The sequence below is a fragment of the Danio rerio genome, chromosome 18, assembly GCF_049306965.1.
Source record: "Danio rerio strain Tuebingen ecotype United States chromosome 18, GRCz12tu, whole genome shotgun sequence".
NCBI lineage: Eukaryota > Metazoa > Chordata > Actinopteri > Cypriniformes > Danionidae > Danio > Danio rerio.
In genome coordinates, this window is record NC_133193.1 from 738,203 (window position 1) to 766,041 (window position 27,839).

Below are 27,839 nucleotides of genomic sequence, written 5' to 3' on the forward strand. Positions count from 1 at the left end.
GGAGAACAGCTTTTAACTCATTTTAAGGTCAATATTAATATCCCCCTTAAGCAATATGTGTTTTGGATTGTCTACAGAATAAACCACTGTTATACAATGACTTGCCGAATTACCACTTAACCCTAATTAACCAGGTTATCTGTCTTTGCAGATCACTGGAAAACATGCATTAACACCCGGACTACAATATAAAGTACAATATAGGTGAATATATATATAGGCTATTAACCTCCAGATCTAAAGACTTACAGCGCATCCGGAAAGTATTGATATCGCTTTACTTTTTCCACATTTGTTTATGTTACAGCCTTATTCAAAATGGATTTATTTCCTCAACATTCTACACACAATCCCCCATAATGACAATGTGGAGATAGAGTTTTTGAAATTGTTGCACATTTATTGGAAATAAAACATCTGATAAATCAGATGTACATCAGTGTTCACAGGCTTTGCTCAATACTCTGTTGATGCTCCTTTGGCAGCGATTACAGCCTCGAGTCTTTCTGAATATGATGCACAAGCTCTGCTCACCTGTCTTTGGGAATTTCTGCCTGTTCCTCTTTGCAGAACCTCTCAAGCTCTATCAGGTTGGATGGGAAGTGACGGTGTACAGCCATTTTCAGATCTCTCCAGAGATGTTCAATAGGATTTAGGTCTGGGCTCTGGCTGGGCCTCTCCATTGATATGTTGGCGGTGTGCTTTGGGTCATTGTCCTGCTGGAGGATGAAGTGTCGCCCCAGTCTGAGGTGGAGAGCACTCTTGTGCAGGTCTTCATTCAGGATGTCTCTGTACATCGCTGCATTCATCTTTCCCTCTATCCTGACTAGTTTTCCAGTTCCTGCTGCTGAAACACATCCCCACAGCATGATGCCAACACCACCATGCTGTTAGCCTGCTGATGAGCGCTGCCTGCTGTTCTCCACACGTATCGCCTGGCGTTCACTCCAAACAGTTCAGTTTGAGTCTCATCAGAGCAGAGAGTTTAGTTTCTGATGCTCTGAGAGTCCTTCAGATGCAAACTCCAGGCGGGGAGTGTCTTCCGTCTGCCCGCTCTACCATACAGATGCCTGATTGGTAGATTGCTGCACAGATGGTTGTCCTTCTGTTCTCCTCTCTCCACAGAAGAACGCTGGAGCTCAGACAGAGTGACCATCAGGTTATTGATCACCTCCCTGACTAAGGCCCATAGAAGAGTCTTGGTGGTTAAACATCTTCCACATATGGATGATGGAGGCCGCTGTGGGACTTTCAGAACAGCAGAAATGTTTCTGTCGCCTTCCCCAGCCTTGTGCGGTCCAGACAATCCTGTCTCGGAGGTCTACAGACAATTCCTTTGTCTTCATGCTTGGTTTGTGCTTTGTCATGCACTGTCAACCCTGGGCCCTAATATAGACAGGTGTAGCCTTTTCAGATCATGTCCATCAGCTGAATTGAGCACAGGTGAAGCTGCTGAAACATCTCCAGAATGATCAGTGGAGACAGAATGTACCCGAGATCAATGTAGAGCTTCACGCCAAAGCCTGTGAACACTGATGTACATCTGATTTATCAGCTGTTTTATTCGTAATAAATGTGCAACAATTTCTAAAACTCTTTCTCCACATTGTCATTATGGGGGATTGTGAGTAGAAATCAATCAATTTAATCCATTTTGGAATAAGGCTGTAACATAAACAAATGTGGAAAAAGTGAAGCGCTATCAATAGTTTCCGTATGCACGGTATCCGTTATCGTGTTGGTCAAACTGCTGCATCGCTATTTCTGTTTACCCTGGAAGCGACATTATTCTTTCTAAAATGACTGATGACCATTCACGCATCAGTGCTGTATGAGTTTATAATGATGCTGTGGTGATTTCAGCCATGATGCTGCATCAGGCTCTGGGCACATGCACTGATCTGAGATCTGAGAGCTCCTCATGTCTGTTTGTTGGCTTTGAGAGTGAAATACTGAACTGATGGAGAGAGCTGCTTGAAAGCTTTCCAACCTGTCCATAAGCTGCTGGCTCCTGCTCCCAGTGCATCGTGGGAACTCGTGGAGATGTTGCATAAAGCTGAGCCGCAGATGTCCATCCACCAGCACACTGTCACACTGTTATTTCATCATATAACTGCACAAAGAAGAGTTTAGGATACTAACAACTGCAGTTTAGCATCATTATCAGACGTTTGACTGAGGATCGGGTGGCACGGTGGCTCAGTGGTTAGCACTGTGGCCTCACAGCAAGAAGGTCGCTGGTTCGAATAGAATTCTGGCTAAGTCAGGTGGCGTTTCTTTGTGGAGTTTGCATGTTCTCCCTGTGTTGGCGTGCATTTCCTCCACAGTCCAAACACATGCGCTATGGAGTATTGATGAACTAAATTGGCCATAGTGTCTGAGTGTATGTGTGTGAATGAGTGCATATGGGTGTTTCCCAGTACTGGGATGCAGCTAGAAAGGCTTCCGCTGTGTAAAACATATGCTGGAATAGTTGGTGGTTCATTCCACTGTGGTGACCCGTGATAAATAAAACTAACCTGAAGGAAAATGAACGAATGACTGTGAATCTGCAGTATAAACACAACCCAGACTGATGTGAGTGTGTTAAAGCGGTCATTGAACACCTCAGGGTTTATTTCTGTTCTCTGAGAATAACTTTGCAAATTTTGTACATCAAATACATCATAATTATTGAATTTTTCTGTCCAGTTTTTGACTCCTTCCTCATCAGAACCAATGCCTGATGAATACAGAAGACTAAAGATGAAAACATATAGCACGAAAGTGAAATTGAACATCTCCCGTGGCCTGCACAGTACCCAGACCTAAACATTATTGAGCATTTTGGGGTGTTTTGGAGGAGCGAGTCAGGAACGGTTTTCCTCCAGCAGCATCATGGAGTGATCTGAACACTATTCTGAAGAAGAACGGCTCTGAATCCCTCTGGCTGCTCTGCAGGACGACTGTCTGCCATTCTCAAGGCCGACTGATCCTGTATTGAGGAGGAACTACACCATACTGATCAATTATCATAATCCTGGACCAGGCCGTATCCTGAGCTGATGCTGTATTGAGGGGAAACAACACCACTGATCAACTACTGTGCTCTAAAACCAGAAATTCACTTTCATTGTGCAACCCCTGTAGATGTATACATACAGTTAAAGTCAAAATGATTCGCTCTCCTGTCAATTTTATTTTCTTTTTCAAAATTTTCCCAAATGATGGAAGTTTTCACAGTATTTCCTATAATATTTGTTCTTCTGGAGAGAAAGTCTTATTTGTTTTTATTTCAGCAAGAATGAAAGCAGTTAAGCCTTTAAATGTGACTTTAAGCTGAATACTGGTGTCTTGAAGAATATCTAGTCTAATATTATGTGCTGTCATCATGGCAGAGAAAAGAAACCAGTCATTAGAAATGAGTTGTTAAAATTATTACGACTAGAAATGTGTTGAGAAATCTTCTTTCCGTTCAACAGAAATTGGGGAAAATAAAAATCCATAATTCAGGAGGGTATTCTACTCCAGCACTCAATCCAGTGTGAGCCGGCCGTGTTTGTGTGAATGATGTGTGTAATTGTGTGTGTGTGTTCGCCAGCGAGTCGCATTCCTCTGTCCTGCTGGGCTCATGTGGACCCCATGTGGAGGACGAGGCCGACTGCATGTGTCACACAAATGCACTTTAAGAGCGAAACCACAGAGCTCATAATGCCCGAGATAACAGCCACTGCTTCACCACGGTAAATCCAGCACTGGAGCCGCTTTAATTACCTTCAGACTCAGTAAACAGATGACTACTGGTCTGCACGCTCAAAATTCACCAACACAAGCATGTAAACTGTAACTCAGCAGCCTGTAGCACTAGTGCTGAGACTGAAAGAGGACACAGCACTCCTGAATACAATTCAATTCAGTTCAAGTGTATTTTTAAAGTGATTTTCATGATGAATATCATTCAAAACAAAACACAGTAGAAAGCAATCACACAGCAATACCCTATAGCAACCAACAAGAATAGCCTAGCAACCACTAAAATACTTTAACAACCAACCAGAACAACCTACTATCTACTCAAAATACAATACCAACAAGCCAGAACAGCCTAGTAACCTCTGAAAATACCCTAGCAACCAACCAGAACTTAGTAAATACTCAAATTAGCATAGCAATTGATCAGAACAACCAAGCAACCACTCAAAACACATCAGCAACAAACCAGAACAACTTAGTAACCTCTTAAGTACTTTAGCAACCAACCAGAACAGCCTAGCAACCACTTAAATTACCCCAGAAACCAACTAAAACAACTTAGTAACCACTCAAATTACCATAGTAAATGATATGAGCAACCTAGCAACCATTCAAATATATCTTAGCAATCAACCAGGACAGCCTAGCAACCAACCAAAACAGCCTAGCAACCACTCAACATATCTTAGCAACCAAATAGAACAACCTGGCAACCACTCAAATTACATCAGCATCAAACTAGAACAACTTAGTAATCTCTTAAATCCATTTTCAACCAACTAGAAAAACAGCAACCACCTAAAATACCCCAGAAACCAACTAAAACAACTTAGTAACCACTCAAATTACCATAGTAAATGATAAGAGCAACCTAGCAACCATTCAAATAAATTTTAGCAATCAACCAGGACAGTCTAGCAACCAAACAAAACAGCCTAGCAACCACTCAACATACCTTAGCAAACAAATAGAACAACCTAGCAACCACTCAAATTACCTTAGCAACCAACCAGAACAGCCTGGCAACCATTCAAAATACATTGGCAACCAAAAAGAACAGCCGAGCAACCATTCAAAACACCTTAGCAACCAACCAGAACAACCTAACAAGAAAGAAACTAAAACAACTCAACAACCACTCAAATTACCATAGCAATTGATTAGAACAACCTAACAACCACTCAAAATATCTTAGTAACCAACCAGGACAGCCTAGCAACCAACCAGAACAGCCTAGCAACCACACAACATACCTTAACACCATATAAACCAAACAACAGCTTAGAAACCAATCAAAATACCATAGCAACCAACAGAACAGCCTAGCAACCATTCAAAATACCATAGCAACCTACCAAGACAGCCTAGCAACCACTCAATTTACCCTAGCACCCAACCACAACAACCACTTCAAATACATTAATAAGCAATCTGAACATCCTAGCAAACACTCAAAATATATTAGCAACCAACCAAATACAGCCTAGCAACCACTCAGGATACCCTAGCAATAAATCAGAACAGCCTAGAGGCCACATAGCAGCCAGCCAAAACAGCCTAGCAACAAACCTGAACTGCCTAGCAACCCCTTTGCAACCACACATAACTGATTCATGTCTATAATCTGAATACAATGAATAAAATAAGTTGCTAAGTGATAAAAAACAAACTGTCAAGTATTTTTACTTAATATGTGCATAATAAGTTGCTAAGTTTTTCTGTGAACAATCACTTTTCAGCACTTCTAGGTAGAAATCATCTGTTGCTGCTCTACAGAACAGGACAATGCGTGTAAGACTCTGATATTTCCATTGATATTTCATAGAATAAATCAGCCATTCTATAGATTAGCTGTGATTTGCAGATTCATAAGCGCTGACATCAACACCAGGGAAACTGTCTGCACAAATGAGTGACGCCCTGAGCCTGAGGTCAAGGTTAGGACTGTAAACACACAGCAGCCTCCTGTAAAGCGCTAAAATAGCCGGTGGCGCGCCGCTGACATTATTTACACCACTGCTGTTCAGTTTCTCACAGCTGGCATAAACATGGCACTAAACACCGGCAACTGCACTCATTCTCTCATCCCTCAGATCCTGTTATTAAAAAGGCCAGCGCTGACATTTAAAGGGCCTCTGCGGTGTCGTATCTGCAGCGTTTGACATCCTAATGATGGAAGGGATGTACTGTAGGAAGTGAGCGTGACCTTACCATCTGTGCGGATCATTCACACGCATCACACCAAAGCAAAGAATAAACGTCACAATCCCTCTCTCAAGGACATGCTTAAATCCACATACTAATAATAACAAGCAAAAAACTAATGGCTTAAAGTAATCTTCATATATTTCACATTCATTTAAATACAAAACCCTATAAATGCCATGGAAGAAACTTTATAACAACACCCTAGAAACCACTTAGCAACACCATAACAAAATCATAGCACCCTAACAACCACAGAGCAACACTGTGACAGCAAAACAGCAACACCATATTAAACGCATAACAAAACCCCAACAACCACATATTAACACTGTGACAGCCAGGCAACAACACCATAACAAAATAATAGCAACACCCTAGCAACCACAGAGCAACACTGTGACAGCAACACAGTAACAACATAGCAAACTCATAACAACATCCTAGCAACCATACAGCAACATCATAACAAACCATAACAACACCTTAGCAACAACATTGCAACACTGTGCAATCACAGAGCAACACCATAACAAACTCATCCCAACATCCTAGCAACCACAGAACAACACTGAAACCATGAGAAACTCATAACAACAACCTAGTAACCACATTGCAACACTGTGACAGCCAGACAGTAACACCATAACAAATACATAACACCCTAGCAACCACATTGCAACACTGTGACAGCCACTAAGCAACATCATAAACTCATTACAACCCCCTAGCATTAACAGAGCAACATTGTGACAGCAACACAGCAACAACATAGAAAGTTTATAACAACACACTAGCAACCACAGAGCAACACAGTGACACCATAAGACACTCATAACAACACCCTAGCAACCACAGAGCAACCCCGTAACAATTAGACAGCAACACCATAACAAAATCATAACAACACCCTAGCAACCACATAGAAACACTGTTACAGCCACATAGCAACACCATGACAAACTCACAACAATACCCTAGCAACCACAAAAAACACTGTTACAGTCAGACAGCAACACCATAACAAAATCATAACAACACCCTAACAACCACATAGAAACACTGTTACAGCCACATAGCAACACCATAACAAACTCACAGCAATATCCTAGCAACCACAAAGAAACTCTGTGACAGTCAGACAGCATCACCATAACAAAATCATAACAACACCCTAGCAACCACAGAGCAACACTGTTACAGCCACATAGCAACACCATAAACTCATAACAACACCCTAGCAACCACAGAGCACCACTGTAACAGCCACACAACAACACCATAACAAACTCATAACAACACCCTAGCAACCACACAGCAACCCCATAACAATTAGACAGCAACAGAATAACAAAATCATAACAACACCCTAGCAACCACAGAGCAACACTGTTACAGCCACACTGCAACACTATAACAAACTCATAACAACACCCTAGCAACCACAGAGCACCACTGTTACAGCCATACAGCAACGCCATAACAAATTCAAAACAACACCCTAGCAACCACAGAACACCACTGTTACAGCCATACAGCAACACTATAACAAACAAAAAAAACACCTTATCAACTACAAAACAACACTGTGACAGCCACACAGCAACACCCTAATAAACACATAACAACATCCTAGCAACCACAGAGCAACACTGCGACACCATAGAAAACTCAAAACACCCTAGTAACCACAGATTCACACTGTGAAAGCCAGAGAGCAACACCATAACAAACTCATAACAACACCCTGGAAACCACAAAGAAACACTGCAACACAATAACACACTCATAACAACACCCTAGCAACCACAGAGCAACACTGCAACACCATAACAACACCTTAGCAACCACAGAGCAACACTGCGACAGCATAGCAAACTCATCACACCCTAGTAACCACAGATTCCCACAGTGAAAGCAACAGAACATAGCAAACTCTATTAGACCCTAACCTCCTAACAACATCCTAGCAACCACAAAACAACTGTCTGAAAATTATTTACAACATCCTTAAACTAAAAAAGAAATGTCGGTGCAACTATACAGCAATGTCATGGCAAGACTTCAGCAACTGCACAATAAACACCTATTATTCACTGTAAAGGTATTTCTGCTCATTTAAATTATCCAGAAGAATCAACATTCTTAGCAACCTCCAAGAAACAGTCTGACAATTCACCAAAGCATCCTAACAACTACATGGCAACAACACTGCAACTATACGGCAACACCCTAAGGAACTACAGTGCATGGCAACAATCAACATCTCTGTAGTAAAACCCTGGTAAACTCCCAGAGCAACCTAGAAACTACACAATAACAACCTAGCAACACTATGCCACAAAGCAGCACCCTAGCAACCTCACAACCAGATGCAAAATCCCTAGCAACCTCAAATCAACAGTCTGAAAATGATCTACAACATCCTAAAAGCTACAAACCAACGCCGGAGCAACAATCTAGCAATGTCATGGCAGCACTCTAGAAACTACACAATTAACACCTATTATTCCCTGTAACAACATTTCTGCCTATTTAACTCATGTTGAAGACTCTGGCAAACAGTTGCAACATTTTTGGCAATCAATTACTGACAATTACCCACAACACCCTAACAACTACAAGGCAAGACTGTTGCAACTATTTAGAAGCATGCATATTTAAAGAAACAATCTACTTATCTACAGAAACAAACTCTGGCAAACAATTACAACATGCCTAGCAACTCCACATTAATACCCTGGTAACCACCCAGCAACCACACAATAACACCCTAGCAACTACATAGCTACATCTACCTAATTAACACCTTTTATATCCGTGTAACAGTATTTTAATGCCGTTGAATGAATGCCTTTTTTTACTGATGCAACTTGATAAAATATGAATGAATGAATAACCTTTGTGGTGGAAACGCAAGCCTGCCCTGCTGGAAAATCCAGCTTAAACCAGCCTAGGCTGGTTGGCTGGTTTTAGCTGGTCGACCAGGCTGGTTTTAGAGGGGTTTTGGCCATTTCCAGGCTGATTTCCAGCCATTTCCAGCCTGGTCTTAGCTGGTCAGGCTGGGACATGACCAGCTAAAACCAGCTTGTCCAGCCTAGCCAAGCTGGGAGTCCAGCCAAAACCAGCTATGTCCAGCTTAAACCAGGCTGGTCAAGCTGGTTTTAGCTGGATTTGGCTGGTCATTTTCCAGCCTGACCAGCTAAGACCAGGCTGGAAATGGCTGGAAACCAGCCTGGAAATGGCCAAAACCCCTCTAAAACCAGCCTGGTCGACCAGCTAAAACCAGCCAACCAGCCTAGGCTGGTTTAAGCTGGATTTTTCAGTAGGGTGATAAAGGTGACCCGTACCGACCCGAACCGTACCGTTCTAGTCAGTGGAAACGAGGAGTTACACACTCTGCTGGACTTTAGAGCAGCTTTTAATTGGTCAATGGTGCGGTCTATTTCAGTTCCTCAAAATAGCAACACACCAGCAATGCACCTTAACACACCTCCTATATAGACCTGCACACACACACACACATGAGTCCACAAAGATGCACAAATGCGTTTGCTATTGAAACAACGTGGCACAAAACAGGAAAATGACTGTTGTGCTGGTCTGAAGATAGCAACACATCACACCAAACACATCTTGCGCCTTATTGCGCCGCGTGTATAATAGAGCCCTAAGAGTCAAGTGAGTTTTTCATTAAAATAAGCTAAATATTCTGACAATAGGAGAAGAAAAATAATATAATGTCAAAAGGAAAAAACACTATTATTTAGCTTCCCCCATTGGCAGATTATTTAGCTTGTTTAAAGTAAAAACTCATTAAATTTTGACTCAATATTACTGGCTTGTCTAGAAAGTGCTTTTTAATTTCAGAACGTTCAGATATTTGTACTAGAAACAAGACATAAACCTATTTTGAGCATTGTTTTGATGAGTAAAGTCAAGCTAACATTATCAAACCGTCTCAGACTGTAAATTCTGACTGTGTGTTGTTGCTCATTTCTATTTTGCGAATGTTTGATGTTAATTAATATTAACATGTCAAAGTTGCACATCTAAAGTTTAACTTCTTCACCCACAAACATTTCCAATAATTAAAGATCGTAAATCACAAAGATGGTAATCCCCTAAGCCTCACACAGATGGAGAAACACACAGACCTGCAACCGCGGCTTCCCCAGGACACACATCTGCAGGCAGACGAGCGGCAGCAGAGCGACGGCTGACAGCATCATGACACACACACACGCAAACAAACACACACACATGCACGTGTCTCTCTGTCCAACTGTGTCGTCCTCCTGGAGCGCAGATTACGAGCCGCAGCGGCTCCTGCGCAGCCAGTGTCTCTCTGAACACACACACACACACTAAACACACACACCGAGCACAGAGAAGAAAACTGAGCTGGAGGAGGAGGAGAGAGAGAGAGAGAGAGAGAGAGAGAGAGAGAGAGAGAGAGAGAGAGAGAGAGTTGAAAAGTTTCAGGATGACACTCAGCTGATGATTGATTATAAAGTGTGTTTGGCATGCTGTCCCGGAAGAGAGCCCTGAGCTCATAAGATCCTCGAGCCTGAGGCTCCCTCCTGCTTACAAGACGAGAGGGGAGTTTGAGCTCAGGTAGATGTGGAGAACTCCCCTGCTGTAGTAGCTCATGAACAGATAGTGATCGCTCTTAAGAGATAACTACTGACTGGAGCATGTCTATGGGGCTGGTTTGGATTAGTCAATTAACTTAAGCTGCATGTTTTTGGACGGTGGGAGGAAACCGGGGAACTCGAGGGAAACCCGGGTAATTATTATGCCAAACAGATCCAGCACATTTGACGCTCATAAATGTTCATAAAGTCCTCGTACTGCAGGTACTGGGACGTTTGCTGAAGGTGCAGCTGACGTGTAATGTAATGTGTATTTATTTGGCGCATTTATCATGTAAGGCCATACACCCTAAGACGGCACCCACTTGGATGATGCTCCGGCAGCCACAGGACACCAGTGCTTCACCACACACCAGCTAGAGGTGGCCTGGAGAGACAGTGATAGAGCCAATTCGGGGGATGGGGAAGATTGGAAGGCCATGATCGTAAGAGCCGATTGAGGGACTTTGGCCAGGACACCGGGGTTACACCACTACTCTTTACTAGAAGTGCCATGGGAATTTTAATCATCGTCCTAACGTCTCATCCGAATGACGGACAGTCCAGTGAGGGGTTTGTGACTTTAACAAACTCTGACAGCTCGTGTCCAGTGAACACTAAGAATGATTATGAAATCCATATGAAACAGTCTCTTAAAAGTGATGTTGCATCTTCAGTTTCAGGCTCAATTTGCACTCATGCTACAAGCGTACCGCGCCAAAGCCCAACCGAACAGCGTTCTGGCACACCTCTTAACCAGGCCAGGGCCGGCCAACAGAACTGAACTGAGCCCGATTTGGACAACCCAAGCTTATTCTGGAAACGTAGCCCCGCGGACGTTTCTGGAGACCGCGATTTATGTGGCCGGAGGTACGTAAGGCCGCGTTTAGTTTTTTTCGAGCAAACGCTGCGGGGCGGTGTGGCGCCGCTCCACCCCTCCTCTTCGCGCTTGCCGGCGACGACTCACATCCGAGTGGAGGGCTTTCCCGATGCAACCAGTTTGTCTGCTTAGCTCACAGCGTTGCGTCGGTTACGGGGACGACAACCGGGATCGAGTCCGGGGAACAGCGGTTCCAGAAATCAGGTAAGACGAAAAACAGAATCCGAAAAATAAGGGCGAGAACGCGGCGGGATCCGAAAACGCGGTTGAAATCGAAGACGAGGGCTTTTGCTTTTTTTTTCTGGACGGCTTTTGCGAACCGTCGCTCGGGTTTAGGGAAGGAGGAGGAGGAGGAGGAAGTGGAGGGCGGCCGAGTCGGCCAATCCGGCAGCTTTTCACACGAGAATGGCGTGGGCGCGAACGGCGCACGGGCGCGAGCGGCGCGCGCTCCCGAGAGGCGCCCGAGACGCGAAAAAGCTCGCACAGCGGCCTCTCGCGGATCCGCGAAAACAAAAAACACTCGAATACGTACCTCCCGGGACGTAAATCGCGGTCCGCAGTAACGACTGCGGGGCTACGTTTCCAGAATGAGCCCGGGTTGGATTTGGAGCACTCACACTCAAAAAAGCTGCACTTCCTTCGTCAGCTGAAGAAGTTCAACCTTCCAAAGGAGCAGCTGAAACGGTTCTACACTTCCATCTGCACTTCAATGACTGGTTTAGCTCAGCTACCAAATCTGACCTCTGAAGACTACGTCGAATAGTTCAGACTGCTGAGCGAATCACTGGTACAAGCCTCCCTACTCTTCAAGACCTGTACTTATCCAGAGCGAGCAGAAGGCAAGTCAAAATCCCTCTGGACCCCTCACACCCAGCACACTGCCTCTTTGAACTGTTACCTTCTGGTCGACTCTACAGAGCACTTCACACCAGAACAGTCCGACTCAGAAACAGCTTCTTCCCTCAGCCAATCCCTCTCATGAACACTTGATGATAATAACTGTGGAACCAACATCACTTCCTTTTAGACACATAAACACTTTACATGCCAATTTCCGCATAACAGCTGCACATATAATGTTGTATATAGTTATAAACCAGTATACACTTGTCAATTTGTATATTTGCATGCACTCTTACATCAATTTTTAAAATATATTTATGATATGTTTTTGTTCTGTCTCTGTAATTCTGTTGCACTGTAGAAGCTCTGTCCCCAAAACGAATCCCTCATATGTGTGAACATACCTGGCAATAAAGCTCTTCCTGATTCTGATTCTGAGAGGAGACAGAGTGATGAAGCTAATTCTGATATGGTGGACAGACCAGCTGACAAGGATCAGGATGCCAGGGTTAAGCCCCTACTCTTTTTCGAAGGACATCCTGTTTTTTTTTTTAAACCACAGAGAGTCAGGACCTTGGTTTAACGCATCATCCAAAAAACTGCACTCATATAGACTCCCCTTCATTATACTGGGACGTTAGGACCCACACAGACCACAGGTCTGTCTCACTAACACCACCAGCAACCTAGCTTTCCCATGTGCTCTCCCATTCAGATACTGACCGGGCGCAGCCCTGCTCTGCTACAGTGGGCGACCATGTGAGAGTTGCACATAAACTACCCTAGAGACTTATCTCTGCATGATATGATGTTGTTTCAGATATAAATGTGTGTGTGAGGGTCTTTGTGTCATTAATGTTGGTCTGCAGCTCTCCATGTTTCCAGCTTTCATTGTTGCAGATCTGAAATGTTGTTGTACTGACTGTAAAAGGCCTCAGTCCCCTGTCAGTCCGTCATCACAGTGCTTCAGACTTTCAACAACTAAAACCCTTCAACCTGGAAGATTGCATCAAGCTCTGTTTACACCTCTGTCTGAGTGTGTGTGTGTGTGCGCGTCACATTTTAGAGCCCGTTAACACAGCGATTTAGATGTGCGAAGTTCAGAAATTGGTTCCTGTATACATCTGGGAAATTACTCCCACAACACAAGGCCAGATGTATATGACTGTGGAAGGTAAAGGCGCTCGCGATGACTTTAACAGGCAGGATGAGACCGCCAGACTCCACTTCTGTAAACCATAAAATCAACGACGATCAACGAGAGCACAGCTAAACGTACAGAATCACACAGACGAGAGAAAACCCAGAGGAAAGAAGCCTTCAAACAGAACACTTTAGCAACAACATCCTGAACACAAAACAACATAGCAACACCCTGGAGACCATTCACTGCACACTAGAAACACCCTAACAACATTTAAAGCACCATAACGACCAGATAGTTACCCTTTAGCAACCATTCACAGAACTCTAGCAACATCCTGGTAATCCTGAAAAAACAACATCCACAGAACAACACCCTAGAGACCATTCACAGCCCCCTAGAAACACCCTAGCAACAATTAAAACATTATAACCACCACATAACAAAACTTTGGATAAAACTCACAGCACCCTAGCAACAACTTTACAACCGTTAGAACATCAAAACAACTACATAGCAACACCATTCTCTGCACCCTAGCAACACACTGGTAATAGGGTGGTGTGAATGGTATCTAGGGAGTTGCTATGTGGTGTGTCATTGCAACACCATACAGAACATCAAAGAAACACCCTAGCAACCCTTAAACACCATTACAAACACATAGGAACACATTGGAGACCATCCACTGCATTCTAGCAACATCATGGCAACAGTAAAACTCAATAAAAGCCACATGGCAACACCCTGAAAACCACATATAGCACCCTAGCAACATCCAGGCAACGATTAAAACACCAACAAATAAAATAAACACATAGGAACACCCTGCAGACCATTCCCAGCACACTAGAAACATGACAACAACCCTTAAAACGTCATAACAACCACATAGCAACACATTGGAGACCATTTACATCACCCTAGCTACACCCTGCCAACCCTTAAAACACCATAACAACCACAGAGCAACACCCTGGACACTTTTCACAGTATCCTAGCAACACACTGGTAATAGGGTGGTGTGAATGGTATCTAGGGAGTTGCTTTGTGGTGTTTGTCATTGCAACACCATTTAGAACATCATCAAAGAAACACCCTGGCAACCATTAAACACCATAACAAACACATAGGAACACCATGGAGACCATCCACAGCATCCTAGCAACATCATGGCAACCAGTAAAACTCAATAAAAGCCACATAGCAACACCCTGAAGACCATTTGCAGCACCCTAGCAACAACAATTAAAACACCACAACAAATATAATAAACATATAGGAACACCCTGGATACCAACCACATCATCCTAGCAACATCCTGGAAAAACGTTAAACTCCATAGAAGATAAATAGCAACACCCTGAAGACCATACACAGCACCCTAGCAACACCCAGGCAACAATTGAAACACCGCAACAAAAACAATAAACACATAGGAACACCCTGCAGACCATTCCCAGCACACTAGCAACATGACAACAACCCTTAAAACGTCATAACAACCACATAGCAACACCTTGGAGACCATTTACATCACCCGAGCTACACCTTGACAACCCTTAAAACACCATAACAACCACAGAGCAACACCCTGGACACTTTCAACAGTATCCTAGCAACACACTGGTAATAGGGTGGTGTGAATGGTATCTAGGGAGTTGCTATGTGGTGTTTGTCATTGCGACACCAATCAGAGCATCAAAGAAACAGCCTGGCAACCATTAAACACCATAACAAACACATAGGAACACCATGGAGACCATCCACAGCATCCTAGCAACATCATGGCAACCAGTAAAACTCAATAAAAGCCACATAGCAACACCCTGAAGACCATACACAGCACCCTAACAACACCCAGGCAACAATTGAAACACCACAACAAAAACAATAAACACATAGGAACACCCTGCAGACTATTCCCAGCACACTAGCAACATTAAGACAACCTTTAAAACATTAAAACAACCCCAAAGCAACACCCTGGAGATCATTCACTGCACCCTAGTAACATCCTGGCAACCCTTTAGAACACCAAAACAATCACAAAGCAACACTCTGGAGACCATTCAATGCATCCTAGTTACAACTTGCCAACCCTTTAGAACCACATAGCAACACTTTGGAGACTGCACCCTAGCGATCCACTGGCAGTACTGTGATGTGAATAGTCTCACTTGGCAACCACTAAGAACAACATAACAACCATTTGTTGTTAGCGATCACCCAACAACACCTTAGCAACTACAAAGCAACCATAAACCTTCTAGCAACTAAACAGCAATGCTTTTGAAAGCCGCTGGAGTAGAGGAGCGTGTGAGTGTTTGTGGTGATCAGTCTCTCACAGGTCTTACACTCAGATCCTAATGTGAACCTACAGCGAGCAGCACAGCGATAAATACAGCTGAATGTAAGAAACAGGCGTTGACGAGCGGAACTAACAGCGTGTTGAAATCACATTACTTTTGGCCGCTGCAGACAGCCTGAGGGTTCACAGAGGACCCCAGAGACGAGCTTTAAGACCCCCACGATATCAAACGCACACTTCATCAACATGAAGCATCACCACAATGCCACTGACTAAATATGCTGCAGATTACAGCCTAGAAACCATGAAGACAATAGCTGTGTGTGCCTAACCCAATATTAGAGAAGGGAGAAACTGGTGATAATGTTAAATGTGTATTTCAGATCCAATAAAAAAGTCCAGTTTTTCCAACACCCTAGCAACCCTCTACAAATACCCTAGCAACCATATACACTCACCGGCCACTTTATTAGGTATACCTGTCCAATTGCTTGTTAAAACTAATTTCTAATTAGCCAATCACATGGCAGCAGCTCAACGCATTTAGGCATGTAGACATGATCAAGATGATCTGCTGCAGTTCAAAGCGAGCATCAGAATGGGCAAGAGGAGGAGAATGGCCAGACTGGTTCCAGCTGATAGGAAGGCAACAGTAACTCAAATAAGCACTCGTTACAACCGAGCTCTGCAGAAGAGCATCTCTGAACACACAACACGGCCAACCTTGAGGCGGATGGGCTACAGCAGCAGAAGAGCACACCGGGTGCCGCTCCTGTCAGCTAAGAACAGGAAACTGAGGCTACAATTCACACAGACTCACCAAAACTGGACAATAGAAGATTGGAGAAACGTTGCTGCTCTGATGAGTCTCCATTTCTGCTGACACATTCAGATGCTCGGCTCACAATTTGGCCTCAACAGCATGAAAGCATGGATCATCCTGCCTTGTATCAGCGGTTCAGGCTGGTGGTGGTGGTGTAATGGTGTGGGGGAGATTTTCTTTGGGTCCATTAGTACCAATTGAGCATCAACGCCACAGCCTACCTGAGTATTGCTGCTGACCATGTCCATCCCTTTATGAGCACAGTGTCTCCATCTTCTGATGGCTACTTCCAGCAGGATAACGCAGCATGTCATAAAGCTCAATCATCTCAGACTGGTTTCTTGAACATGACAATGAGTTCACTGTACTCAAATGGCCTCCACAGTCACCAGAGCTCAATCCAATGGAGCAGCTTTGGGATGTGGTGGAACGGGAGATTGGCACCATGGATGTGCAGCCGACAAATCTGCAGCAACTGTGTGATGCTATCATGACAATATGGAGCCAAATCTCTGAGGAGTATTTCCAGCATCTTGTAGAATCTCTGCCCCCAAGGGTTAAGGCAGTTCTGAAGTCAAAAGTAGGTCCGACCCGGTACTAGTAAGGTGTACCTAATAAAGTGGCCGCTTAGTGTATATCGTATAACTCCTTATTTATAATTCCCTATTGAATGATAGACAATATAAATAGTCTATCATTAACAAATATTAAGAAAAAATATATGTTTACAGTATTTCCAACACCATAGCAACCCCCTACACACCCTAGCAACCATAAAACCACACATGTATCAACATATAACATATGGACAAATAAAATACATTTTGCTTTTGGGAAATGAGATGGTTTATATCATGATATGTGAGAACAGCCTTAAATCGACATTATTAATGCTTTTTTTGTATTTAAAAGGACTATATTATTCATGCAATAATGCAATTGATAATACCAGAATATAATTAACCATCTGCGTTTGTATTATATCCTTGTCAACAGATGACATTAAATATATGACTTTTAATTTAACCGTCTCTCTCTAAAGCACTTGAGATTAGTGTCTTTATTGCTTTTTTAGATATATTAGCGAGACCCGAGTTTGACCCTTTCATGGAAAGTGCCGCTGGTTCTGCGCTCTCACTGTTCATGGTGTTTTCCGGTGGGATTCCCTGCAGTATTCGATCTCACACACACTCATTCAGTGCACTGATGCTGTCGCACATATCCACACACATCTACAGTAATGCTTTAGGCAGATGCTTCTATACATTAAGACTTATGCTGTATTAAATGTATATATTATACCACATCATGCACTCCCTGAGAATCCAGCCCATGATCTACAGTCTGAAGAACTCACTGCCTGTGGATTCAACACCGCTTTACATTAAAATACTGCAGCAGTAATGTCTACTGTATGGTCCCTCGTTTACTGGAGAAGCGTAAGTCGAATGGTATTTCTTAATATATCTGTAACCAGCCGAAGGAGAGAAGCTAAAATGTCCGTATGGTGTTTTACAGTGAATTACAGTATTAAAAGACCACAGTCAGGAAATCATGAGCTAGTAAAACACACACACTGAATGCAACGCAATTACAGTCAATTACGAAATTTAAAGTGTTTAATTAACAAAAGTATTATATTTTGAAAAGTAAAAATGACTTTAAATTGTTGGGTCCAGCTGTAAACACACACACACACGCACACACACACACACACGCGCTTCTCTGGCATTCAGCTACAGCTCGGAGCTCAGTGGGATTCCCTTCATAAAGGCTCTTTCTTTTCTTCATTGTGAGAAATGGTGAAACTCCCTCAGTCTGGTCTACAGCTGGAGTTACACTGATCCAACATCACCAGCACATCAAACCACTTCACACCATGAACAGCACCATTCAGCAATTAAAGCCAACCGGGCAACCACCGAAAACACCCGAGTACAGTGGTGGGCAAACCTTTTAGACCCGAGGGCCACATCAAGTTTTGCAAACCAAGTGAAGGGCCACATGCCAAATCCTTAAAAAATAACTTTATAGTTGTATTTATTGTGGCAGTATGCATGGAGCATGTAATATCGGACAGAAACATGTCGCATTAACACAAAACAGATTTTTTAAATATTGTTAAGTCAAATTAATTTGCACTGCTATTTATATTTACTTATCAATTATCATAAATCAATCCCTTATAAAATATAATAATAATAATAATAATGTAATAATTTTTTTTAAAGATATTGTCTGATAGAAAAAATCTCATATTAACACATTAAAATAATTCTTCAAGTTTACTATTCAGTCAAATGTACAATAATCTAATGTGCAGTGCTTTTAGAATATACAGATCAATCATCATACAACTTGATGAAACCAAAATCTTTGATAAAAGACCTTTTTAAAGTGGATGTATGCATGGAGAATATATTCTATGACAAAAATGAACCCATTTAACCAATAATTATGATATCATTTGAGTCAAATTCACAACAATCTCATTTAAACTTTTATAAATATGCTGATATCAACCATATAAAACTATGAGATAAAACAGAAGAAGAATCTTAGTCTTTGTTATTCCAAGTCATGTTATTATGAGTGTGTTAATGTGAACGATGAGCCTGGTCCCCTCTGTTCACAAGGGTGTCAAAGTCTGGAGTCTGCTACAGTTAAAACTCGAGGCGCTCAGGGCGCATAAGCAGCATGCAAAACCCGTGCGGCAATTAGCAAACCATTCAAAAGAGGCGTCTCTTAATGCATAAAGCACGTTCGGTGTGATCGGCTCCTCAGATTGTGGTCTTTAAAAACAGCAATATTTTCTTGGCATATTAGACAAACCACTTTCTGTCCGATATTGGTGAGGAAGTATTTTGCTGTCCATTCTTCCTTAAACACACAACATTCAGTCAAATTTTCCTTTTTTTTGCCTGACTCATTTTCAGTCTTTAACGGTCGAGTAATTCTACTGGTTGCACTAACTGTACCGTGTGCAATACTGCCATCACATGGCGTTCACTAGTATTGCATCATTAATTTACTAATTCTGAAACAAACTGTTACTCAGAAGCAGCATTTTAAAAACTCTCTTGCTGGCCAAATGAAAGTGTTCAGCAAGCTGCATATAGCCCACGGGCCGTAGTTCTGCCCTAGTAACACACTGGCAACTGCTTAGAACACTCAAACATCACATTAAGAACTCTCAGAACAACTACATTGTCACATTCTGGCAACCACCAAAAACACCTTAGCAACACCCTAACCTCATAGCAACAACCAACAGCCGGGGCTTGTTTAAAATGATCTTGTCTTCAGAAATAAAGGGCTCTATTTTGACGGTCCATGCGCAGAGCGCAAAACGCAGGGCGCAAACGCTTTCAGGGCGTGTCAGGACGCGTTTCTGCTAATTTAAGGACGGAAATCTGCTTTGCGCTTCGGCGCATGGTCTAAAAGGGTTGAGTTTATTTTCCTAATGAGTTATAGGTGTGTTTTAAGAATAAACCAATTACAGTCTGATCTCCCATTCCCTTTAAGAGCCAGCTGCGTCACGCCAAGAGCGCATTCGCTATTTACAGGATGCAAAGTAAGTCTGAGTGGAAAAACTGAGCATTTCACAAGCAAACAGTTCACAGTTAACAGAAAACTGTTAAACAGAGCATCCACTGCGTGAGAATGAGAGATAATGGATCACTTTCACTTTCACTCTTGGATAGGGAAACCTTTACACACAGACATCAATTAGTCTATAAATAATAAATTTTGTTTGTTAAGTGCAAAGATTCGTTTTAAAACTATTTCTAAATTCAGTTCTAATTTCCAGCAAACGAATAAATGAACAATAATGACCAAGTGTGCTCAAAAACCTGAGTTATATCCTAAAACACATGCTGTGCCCCATATGGTCTAAAACCTGACAGGTGGACAAATCTAAGCTTGTTTTTAATAAAACAAATATAAATATGGATATAATAAATAATACTGATCATAATAATAACATTATACAACAGCAAATTGTTATTTTATATGGCCCAATGAGTCAAAAGTGAGTTTTTCCTTAAAAGAAGTAAAATAATCTGAGAGTGGAGGAGAAAAAATAATCTTCTTTTAAATATCCTTATTTTAATTAGACCATTCTCTGATTATTTTGCTCGTTTTTGACTTTGACATTTTTTCTAAAAAAAAAAAAAAAAGTTGCTTGTAAAAGCTTCCTGATTTAATAATTTGTTGTGCTTTTGGTTTTTGAACAGCACATTACAAAAAAATATATATATTATTATTATTATTATTATTATATATTCATAGAAACAAGATAGGAAGTAAGCAAGAGAAGCATTTTTTGCAGTGTGCTCATCGAATCATCTTTTATACACATACAGCTGAAGTCTAATAAAAATTATTCATAAACATTATTTTATATTTTCCAGCACATTTCTAATCATAAATAACTAGTTTTTAATAACTGATTTATTTTCCCATTTTCATGATGACAGTAAATAATATTAGACTAGATATTCTTCAAGACACTTCTATACAGCTTAAAGTGACATGTAAAGGCTTCACTAGGGTAATTAGGGTAAAGTTAGGGTGATTAGGCAAGTCATTGTATAACAGTGGTTTGTTCTGGAGACAATCCAACACTAATATTGCTGAAGGGGAGAATAATATTGACCTTAACATGGGTTTAAAACTATTAAAAACTGCTTTTATTCTAGCCCAAATAAAACCAATAAGACTTTCTCCAGAAGAACAAATATTAGAGGAAATAGTGTGAAATTTCCTCGCTCAATTAGACATCATTATAGGAAATATTAGTCTTCAGCTGTGTACGAGTGATGGATCTTCATCTTGATCTGTGATTATTCTCCAGACCTCAGAAGAATTCGGGAGAAACGCCACCAACAGCACCTTTAACCTGCAGACAGCGTGTTGCTGCGGCGTCTGTGTTACATCTTGCTTCTGCAGGATTTGCTGAAGTGACGTGTCTGAAAGAAGCACAGCTGGACGACGGGCAGATTCCGGCTGGACTGAGAGTGTGGATAATCCACTAACAAAGCACTACAGATCCACCAAATCAGACACTCAGCTACCGTTAATCACAAGCAGAACGAGGAGCGACGCTCATCTGAATTACAGATAACCAACAGCAGACAGAACACACTGCAAAATATATCCATAAATAAGCACATGCAAACTCCACAGGAATGCCAACTGGCCCAGCCGACACTCAAAGCAGAGACCTTCTTGCTGTGAGGCCACTAACCACTGAGCCACACGCAATAATAATATGCCTTTTTAAAATCACAATTCAGCTCATTCATTGATTCATTTTATCCAGCATATGTTTTATCCAGCTGCAAGCCATCACTGGGAAACACCCATACACATATATCTCATTCACACACACACTACAGAGCCTACCCAATTCACCTGTACTGCATGTGTTTGGACTTGTGGGGGAAACCGGAGCACCCGGAGGAAACCCACGCCAACGTGAGTGTGCAAACTCCACAGTGAAACACCAACTGGCCCAGCCGAGGTTCGAACCGGAGATCTTCTTGCTGTGAGGAGTTCATGCTACCCACTGCGCCAATGTGACGGCCCAATTCAGCTTATTCAATATTAAACACAGATTAAACAAAAATTATCAATAATTGAACTTTTTATCTAATATATACTCATTAAATATATGTAAATACATAAATTAACTTTTTTTTTAAATTCTAAACTAAAAAATGACAAAAACTCAAACTTTAATAAATGAAAAAGATAATAATTAAGACAAAACAAAATAAAACAAAATTACTAAGACAAAAAACTAAAAGCAAAAGGTAAACAAACAAAAAAAAACACCCAAATTATTTATATAAACTGAAATATATTGTTAATTAAGCTAAAATAACACATGACGATGCTTTTTACACAAGAGTAACATATTTATGCTCATTTGTGGGTGTGCGGCATTCAAATATCTGAACTAGAAACCAAATTAAACTTTATATTAAAGGACAAAACGTAAAATATTTGTGAATCCACTGCCCTCTGCTGTACAACTGCAGCACTGCAGCTCACAAACAAACTCCATCACAAAGCAGAGGCATACAACTATACAAATACACTGATGCAAAGTCAAGGAAATTAAAGAAGTCCAATCTAGGAAAGAAAAGCACCGCAAACCTCACTAATCTGATTTTAGTTTAGGATTAGAGGCTAACACAGATGAAGCTATCACACAACTGTAAAATGAACACTTCACAAAAACACACAAAATCCAGTATTGTGGATCATTAATAGACTCATTCATTCATTCATTCATTTTCTTGTCGGCTTAGTCCCACTATTAATCTGGGGTTGCCACAGCGGAATGAACCGCCAACTTATCCAGCAAGTTTTTACGCAGTGGATGTCCTTCCAGCCGCAACCCAACTCTGGGAAACATCCACACACACACATTCACAAACACTCATACACTACAGACAACTTAGCCGACCCCCTTCACCTGTACCACATGTGTTTAGACTGTGGGGGAAACAGTGGCGTAGCGCAAAATGCGGAGGCCCCCCTGCAGGGACCGCTGACGGGGCCCCCTGATGAAGCGGGGGGAATACGTCATACGTCAATTTGCATATCACTTACGTCATCACGTTCTACCGTTTCTGTTTAACAGCCTATGGTTAATAAAGGGGCATTTATAATTGCACTACACTTTATTTAAGCATGTTTATTTAACTAAATGTATTGCTGTTTGAATACAGTATGTCATTATAGATGTGTAGTGAATGTGCAGTAATCTCTCATATGTAATAAACTCAGACAAGTTCAGAAACTAAAATCACTAAAATATCTGTGATTGTGAACAAGAAAAGAATAAATGGTCCAAATAAATTGTTAAAATAAAGGAGAAGTAGATCGGTTTGGCTGTACAAGGGAAATACCTTCACTCTGCCTGTGCTAAATCATTTGTCGTCGGTACGCAGAGGGGTGATCTGCTCTCGGGCTGCAGGTGGGAGAGGCTGCTGTACGAGGACTGACTGGGCCGCCTGTCAGTGCTGTGAGGCGGGGGAGGGGTCGGCGGCATCACACGCAGCTCGTTGAGAAGAGTAGGGACGGTACAGTATGGACAAATGACAGTCAAAAAAAATCTCCAATAACACACAAAAAAGTTGCTAGATTTGTCGCTAGGGGGGTCTGAAAAGTCGCTAAATCTAGTGACAAAGTCGCTAAGTTGGCAACATTGGCAGCAAGCAATCAGAATGAAGTAGTCCACCGCTTGAGAGGTGTTCAGAGAACACAGACCTGTGAACTTTGGTTCCGACCACAGTTGTTCCCAAGAGTTTATTGAAAATCGCGACGACGCGGGGCCCCCTAATCACGCGGGGGAAACCGGAGCACCCGAAGGAAACCCAAGCGAACGCAGGGAGAACATGCAAACTCCACATAGAAACACCAACTGAACCGAGGATCGAACCAGTGACCTTCTTGCTGTGAGGCGACAGCACTACCTACTGCGCCACTGCTTCGCCCATAATAGATTCAATGAGTCCAAATAAAAAAAGTCATGAAACATGATGAAGTCCTTTAATTTCTGCTGCCACAAGCAAAATAATCTGCCGATGGATTAAGCAAAATAGTGTTAATTAAAAGCTAAAACTAGGTTTATTTTACCCCATCCGCAGAATATTTTGCTTGTTTCAAAGAAAAACTCAATTAATTTTGGCTCATTATTCCGGGAAACAACACTATATGTTTTGCTAATCTAGAAAATGCGTCTTGTTTTCAGATTTTTTTGATATTTGAACCAGAAACAAGACAAAACTCTAAATAAGAAAATCATTTTTAGTGCACCCAACACTGGGCATCACATCATCTGCAGGTAAAAGAATATAAATAGTAAATTTAGTCAAGACTCCTACCACACACTTTCCATCCACACACACAGCGGCGTGTTCGGGCCCACAGGACGTCCCGTCGGCCACTCGATCCGCCTGACGAACGTAAAAGCGGAAACCAACGGCACGACAGTTCAGCTCACAGCTCACATCAGTGGACTCTAAACACACACACACACACACACACACACACACACACACACACACACACACACAAATATACACAGAACATTACTAGAAACCAAATGAAACTTTATATTAAAGTACAATCCTAAATCAGAAAGAGATGACACAGTATGGAGAACACAAATAAAAAAGAAAGTAGAGATTTCCAAATGTCCTCTGACTTGTGTTTGATTTAGACATTATGAACACACAATATCTGATGTTCTGTCTGGTCAACTTCACTTGACGTGTAAATCTCTATCCTCTCCTGTCATTCAGAGCTGCAGCACACTCCAGAATCAGTAACAGGATCAGTTCAGGGCAGTGATCAGGTGAATAGTGACCTCCGACCCCTCAGGGGGCGCTGCATCAAGAATCCTCATTCATCTATAAGCCAGATCAGCACATGGGCTCAGCACTACTGCGGCAAACCTTTGTCAATCACTTCAATACAGAGTTGCATCCACAAACGCCAGATAAACTGCACTGTGCCATAAAGAAGCCCTATGTTAACAGTGTCCAGAAGCGCCGTCTACTTCCCTGGGCTCAGAGGCTGCTGGGATGGAGCATCACACAGTGGAGACGTGTCCTGCGCTCAGATGAAGCAGTGTTTCAGGTGTTTTTGGGGAGAAATGGACGCCGTGTGCTCCAGACCAAAGAAAAAGAGGATCATCCAGACTGACACCAGCAACAAGTCTAAAAGCCCGGCTCTGTCATGGTCTGAAGTTGAGTCGGTGCTCTTGGCGAAGGTGACCTGCTCTTCTGTGATGCTCCATTAATGCTGAACAGCACAGAGGGATTCTGGAGCTCGATATGCTGCCTTCTTCTCTAGGGACGCCCATGCAGAGTTCAACAAGACAATGCAGAACCACATTCAGCTCACATTACTGTCCTGCTGCAGAGGAAGAGGAGACAGATACTGGACTGGCCTGCCTGCAGTCCCGACCTGTCTCCAACAGAGAATGTGTGGCAAATTTTGAAGTGCAAAATGCGACAATGAAACCCTGAACTGTTGCCCACACTTGTTTACAGGAAGAATGAGACAGAATGACACCTGAAACTCTTCATCACTTGGTGTCTTCAGTCCCTAAACGTCTTTTAAGTGTTGTGAAAAGGAATGACAACATTACAAAGTGGGAAATGCTTTACTGAAGCAACTTTTTTTTAAAAATGTGTTGCACAAACTAAAATTGAAATGTGTGTTTATTTGAGGAAAAAACTACAAAATCCTGAGGAACACATTAAGTAATGTTTGTTGTGTTGTCTGCAATGAAATACAAGTCAAAGTAAATTCAGAAATCACTGATTTCTATTGTTATATCCTATAACCTTTTTCTGATTTTGGGTTGTACAAAAAGTAAAACAGCTGTGAATATTTTCCCTCCACTGCCCTCTGCTGTACAACTGCAGCACTGCAGCTCACAAACACACACTCCATCACAAAGCAGAGGCATACAACTATACAAATACACTGATGCAAGTTTTCAGAAAAGTCCTGTTTACAAAATCAGCATCACGAAATCACAAATACGACATCTTTACAGGAGTCTTACACATTTTTCAAGTCAAATTTAAGCACAAATGTATTTTATGTCATTTAAATAGTTAAATATCATTACATATTAAGTAGGTCTGCTCGATTATGGAGAAATCATAATCACGATTATTTTGGTCATAATTGTAATCACGGTTATTCAAAACGATTATCAGTTGAAGTCAGACTTATTAGCGCTCCTGTGAAATTATTATTATATTTTTATAAATATTTCCCAAATTATGTTGAGCAGACTCAGGAATTGTTCACAGTATTTCCTATAATATTTGTTCTTCTGGAGAAAGTCTTATTAGTTTTATTTCGGCTAGAATAAAAGCAGTTTTAAATATTTTGAAACCTATTTTAAGGTCAATATTATTAGCCCCTTAAGCAATATATTTTAGGTTGTCTGCAGAAAAAAACGACTTGCCTAAATTACTCTAATTAAGCCTTTGAGTGTGACTTTAAGCTGAATACTAGTATCTTGAAGAATATCTAGTCATTTACTATGTGCTGTCATCACAGCAAAGATAAAAGAAATCAGCTATTAGAAATGAGTTATTAAACTATTATGTTCAGAAATGAGTTGAAAAATCTTTCTGCTAAACAGAAATAGGGGAAAGGGGTTGCTAATAATTAATATTAAAAATTAATAAAATAATAATAATAATAAAATATGAAACAAACTGTGCTTTAAGCAGCTTTACTGTCAGAAAAAAACCTACTGCTCCAGCAGTCCATCAGTCAAGAGCAGTGAGGGATTTTCTCCTGTTGTTGTTTGAGTAATAATATTAAAAGCAGTGGGCAGCAGGAATATTGCGCACTGTCACTTTAAGAGCAGTATGGTTCTGATTTATGGTTTCTCTTTCACATGTCTTTTGATTCTCAACATTAAATGAGGGTTAATATGAATAATCACTAAACATCGCTCTCTAACACAAATCTGCATGTATTTGACCATTACAGCGCTCGCATTAAGATGACTTCAGATGCGTGTGCTCTGCTCATCTCTGAGGCTGAGCGCACACACACAACAGCATGCGCTCTTTCGATCTTTTAAAAACGTGATTGATACGAATGTACATCAATGAACGATGCGCATCCTGTGCTGCAAACACTGCATTACAGCACATGCTTTTAGTAATGTTCACGTGGAACTGAGCTTTGCAGAGCAACTAATGTGCACACCTGGAAAGGGGGCGGCGTTTGATGCAATAATCGTTTCATCTCGATTCATGTTTTTTCATAATGGTTACAAGCTGAAATTAAAACTGAATTTTCGATCAATTGCACAGCCTAATAAGTACTATAAATTATGGAGGAAAACAATTACATTTTAAAGCAATCTATCTAAAATCAGGAGCACACTTGTTTGTAGAGCGAGTAGTTTGACTGTTTTCTGCTGTTTATTACTGCTGGTCATTTCTCCCGTAGGAAACTGAATGAGAAGTTCTAAAACATTTGCGAAAACGAGTTTTTTCATTGCGGAATGAGGTCAAACATGAGTATCTCTGGAGCTGATGGACATGGAGGATGTGCTGACCGTCATGCAGGGGCTCCCACTGGTAGCGGCGGCCCATGAAGAGCTGCGAGTTGAAGGAGGAGCACTGGAGCTCTCTGACGGGTCTGCTGGAGGACGGACACGGCTGAAAACACACACACACACACACACACACACACAGACATATAAA

At 41.7% G+C, this 27,839-nt stretch overlaps 1 protein-coding gene across 4 annotated transcripts in view; it reads right to left on the reverse strand.

Moving 5' to 3' along the window:
* The window catches only part of thsd4 (thrombospondin type 1 domain containing 4), a 59,559-nt gene that overhangs the window by 25,678 nt on the left and 6,042 nt on the right, over nucleotides 1-27,839 (reverse strand). For 2 of the 4 annotated variants that reach the window (XR_012394117.1, XM_073930103.1), the window contains exons 6-7: nucleotides 27,692-27,794; nucleotides 24,474-24,610 (exon numbers count right to left, since the gene is read on the reverse strand). Coding sequence is in view for 2 of the 4 variants with exons in the window: in XM_073930103.1 (XP_073786204.1) it covers nucleotides 24,474-24,610; nucleotides 27,692-27,794 (240 nt within the window). In the remaining 2 variants the exon portion in view is untranslated. Of the gene's footprint in view, nucleotides 1-10,094; nucleotides 10,307-24,473; nucleotides 24,611-27,691; nucleotides 27,795-27,839 lie in introns of those variants that run through there. The other 2 variants (XR_012394118.1, XM_073930104.1) reach the window with 1 other exon arrangement.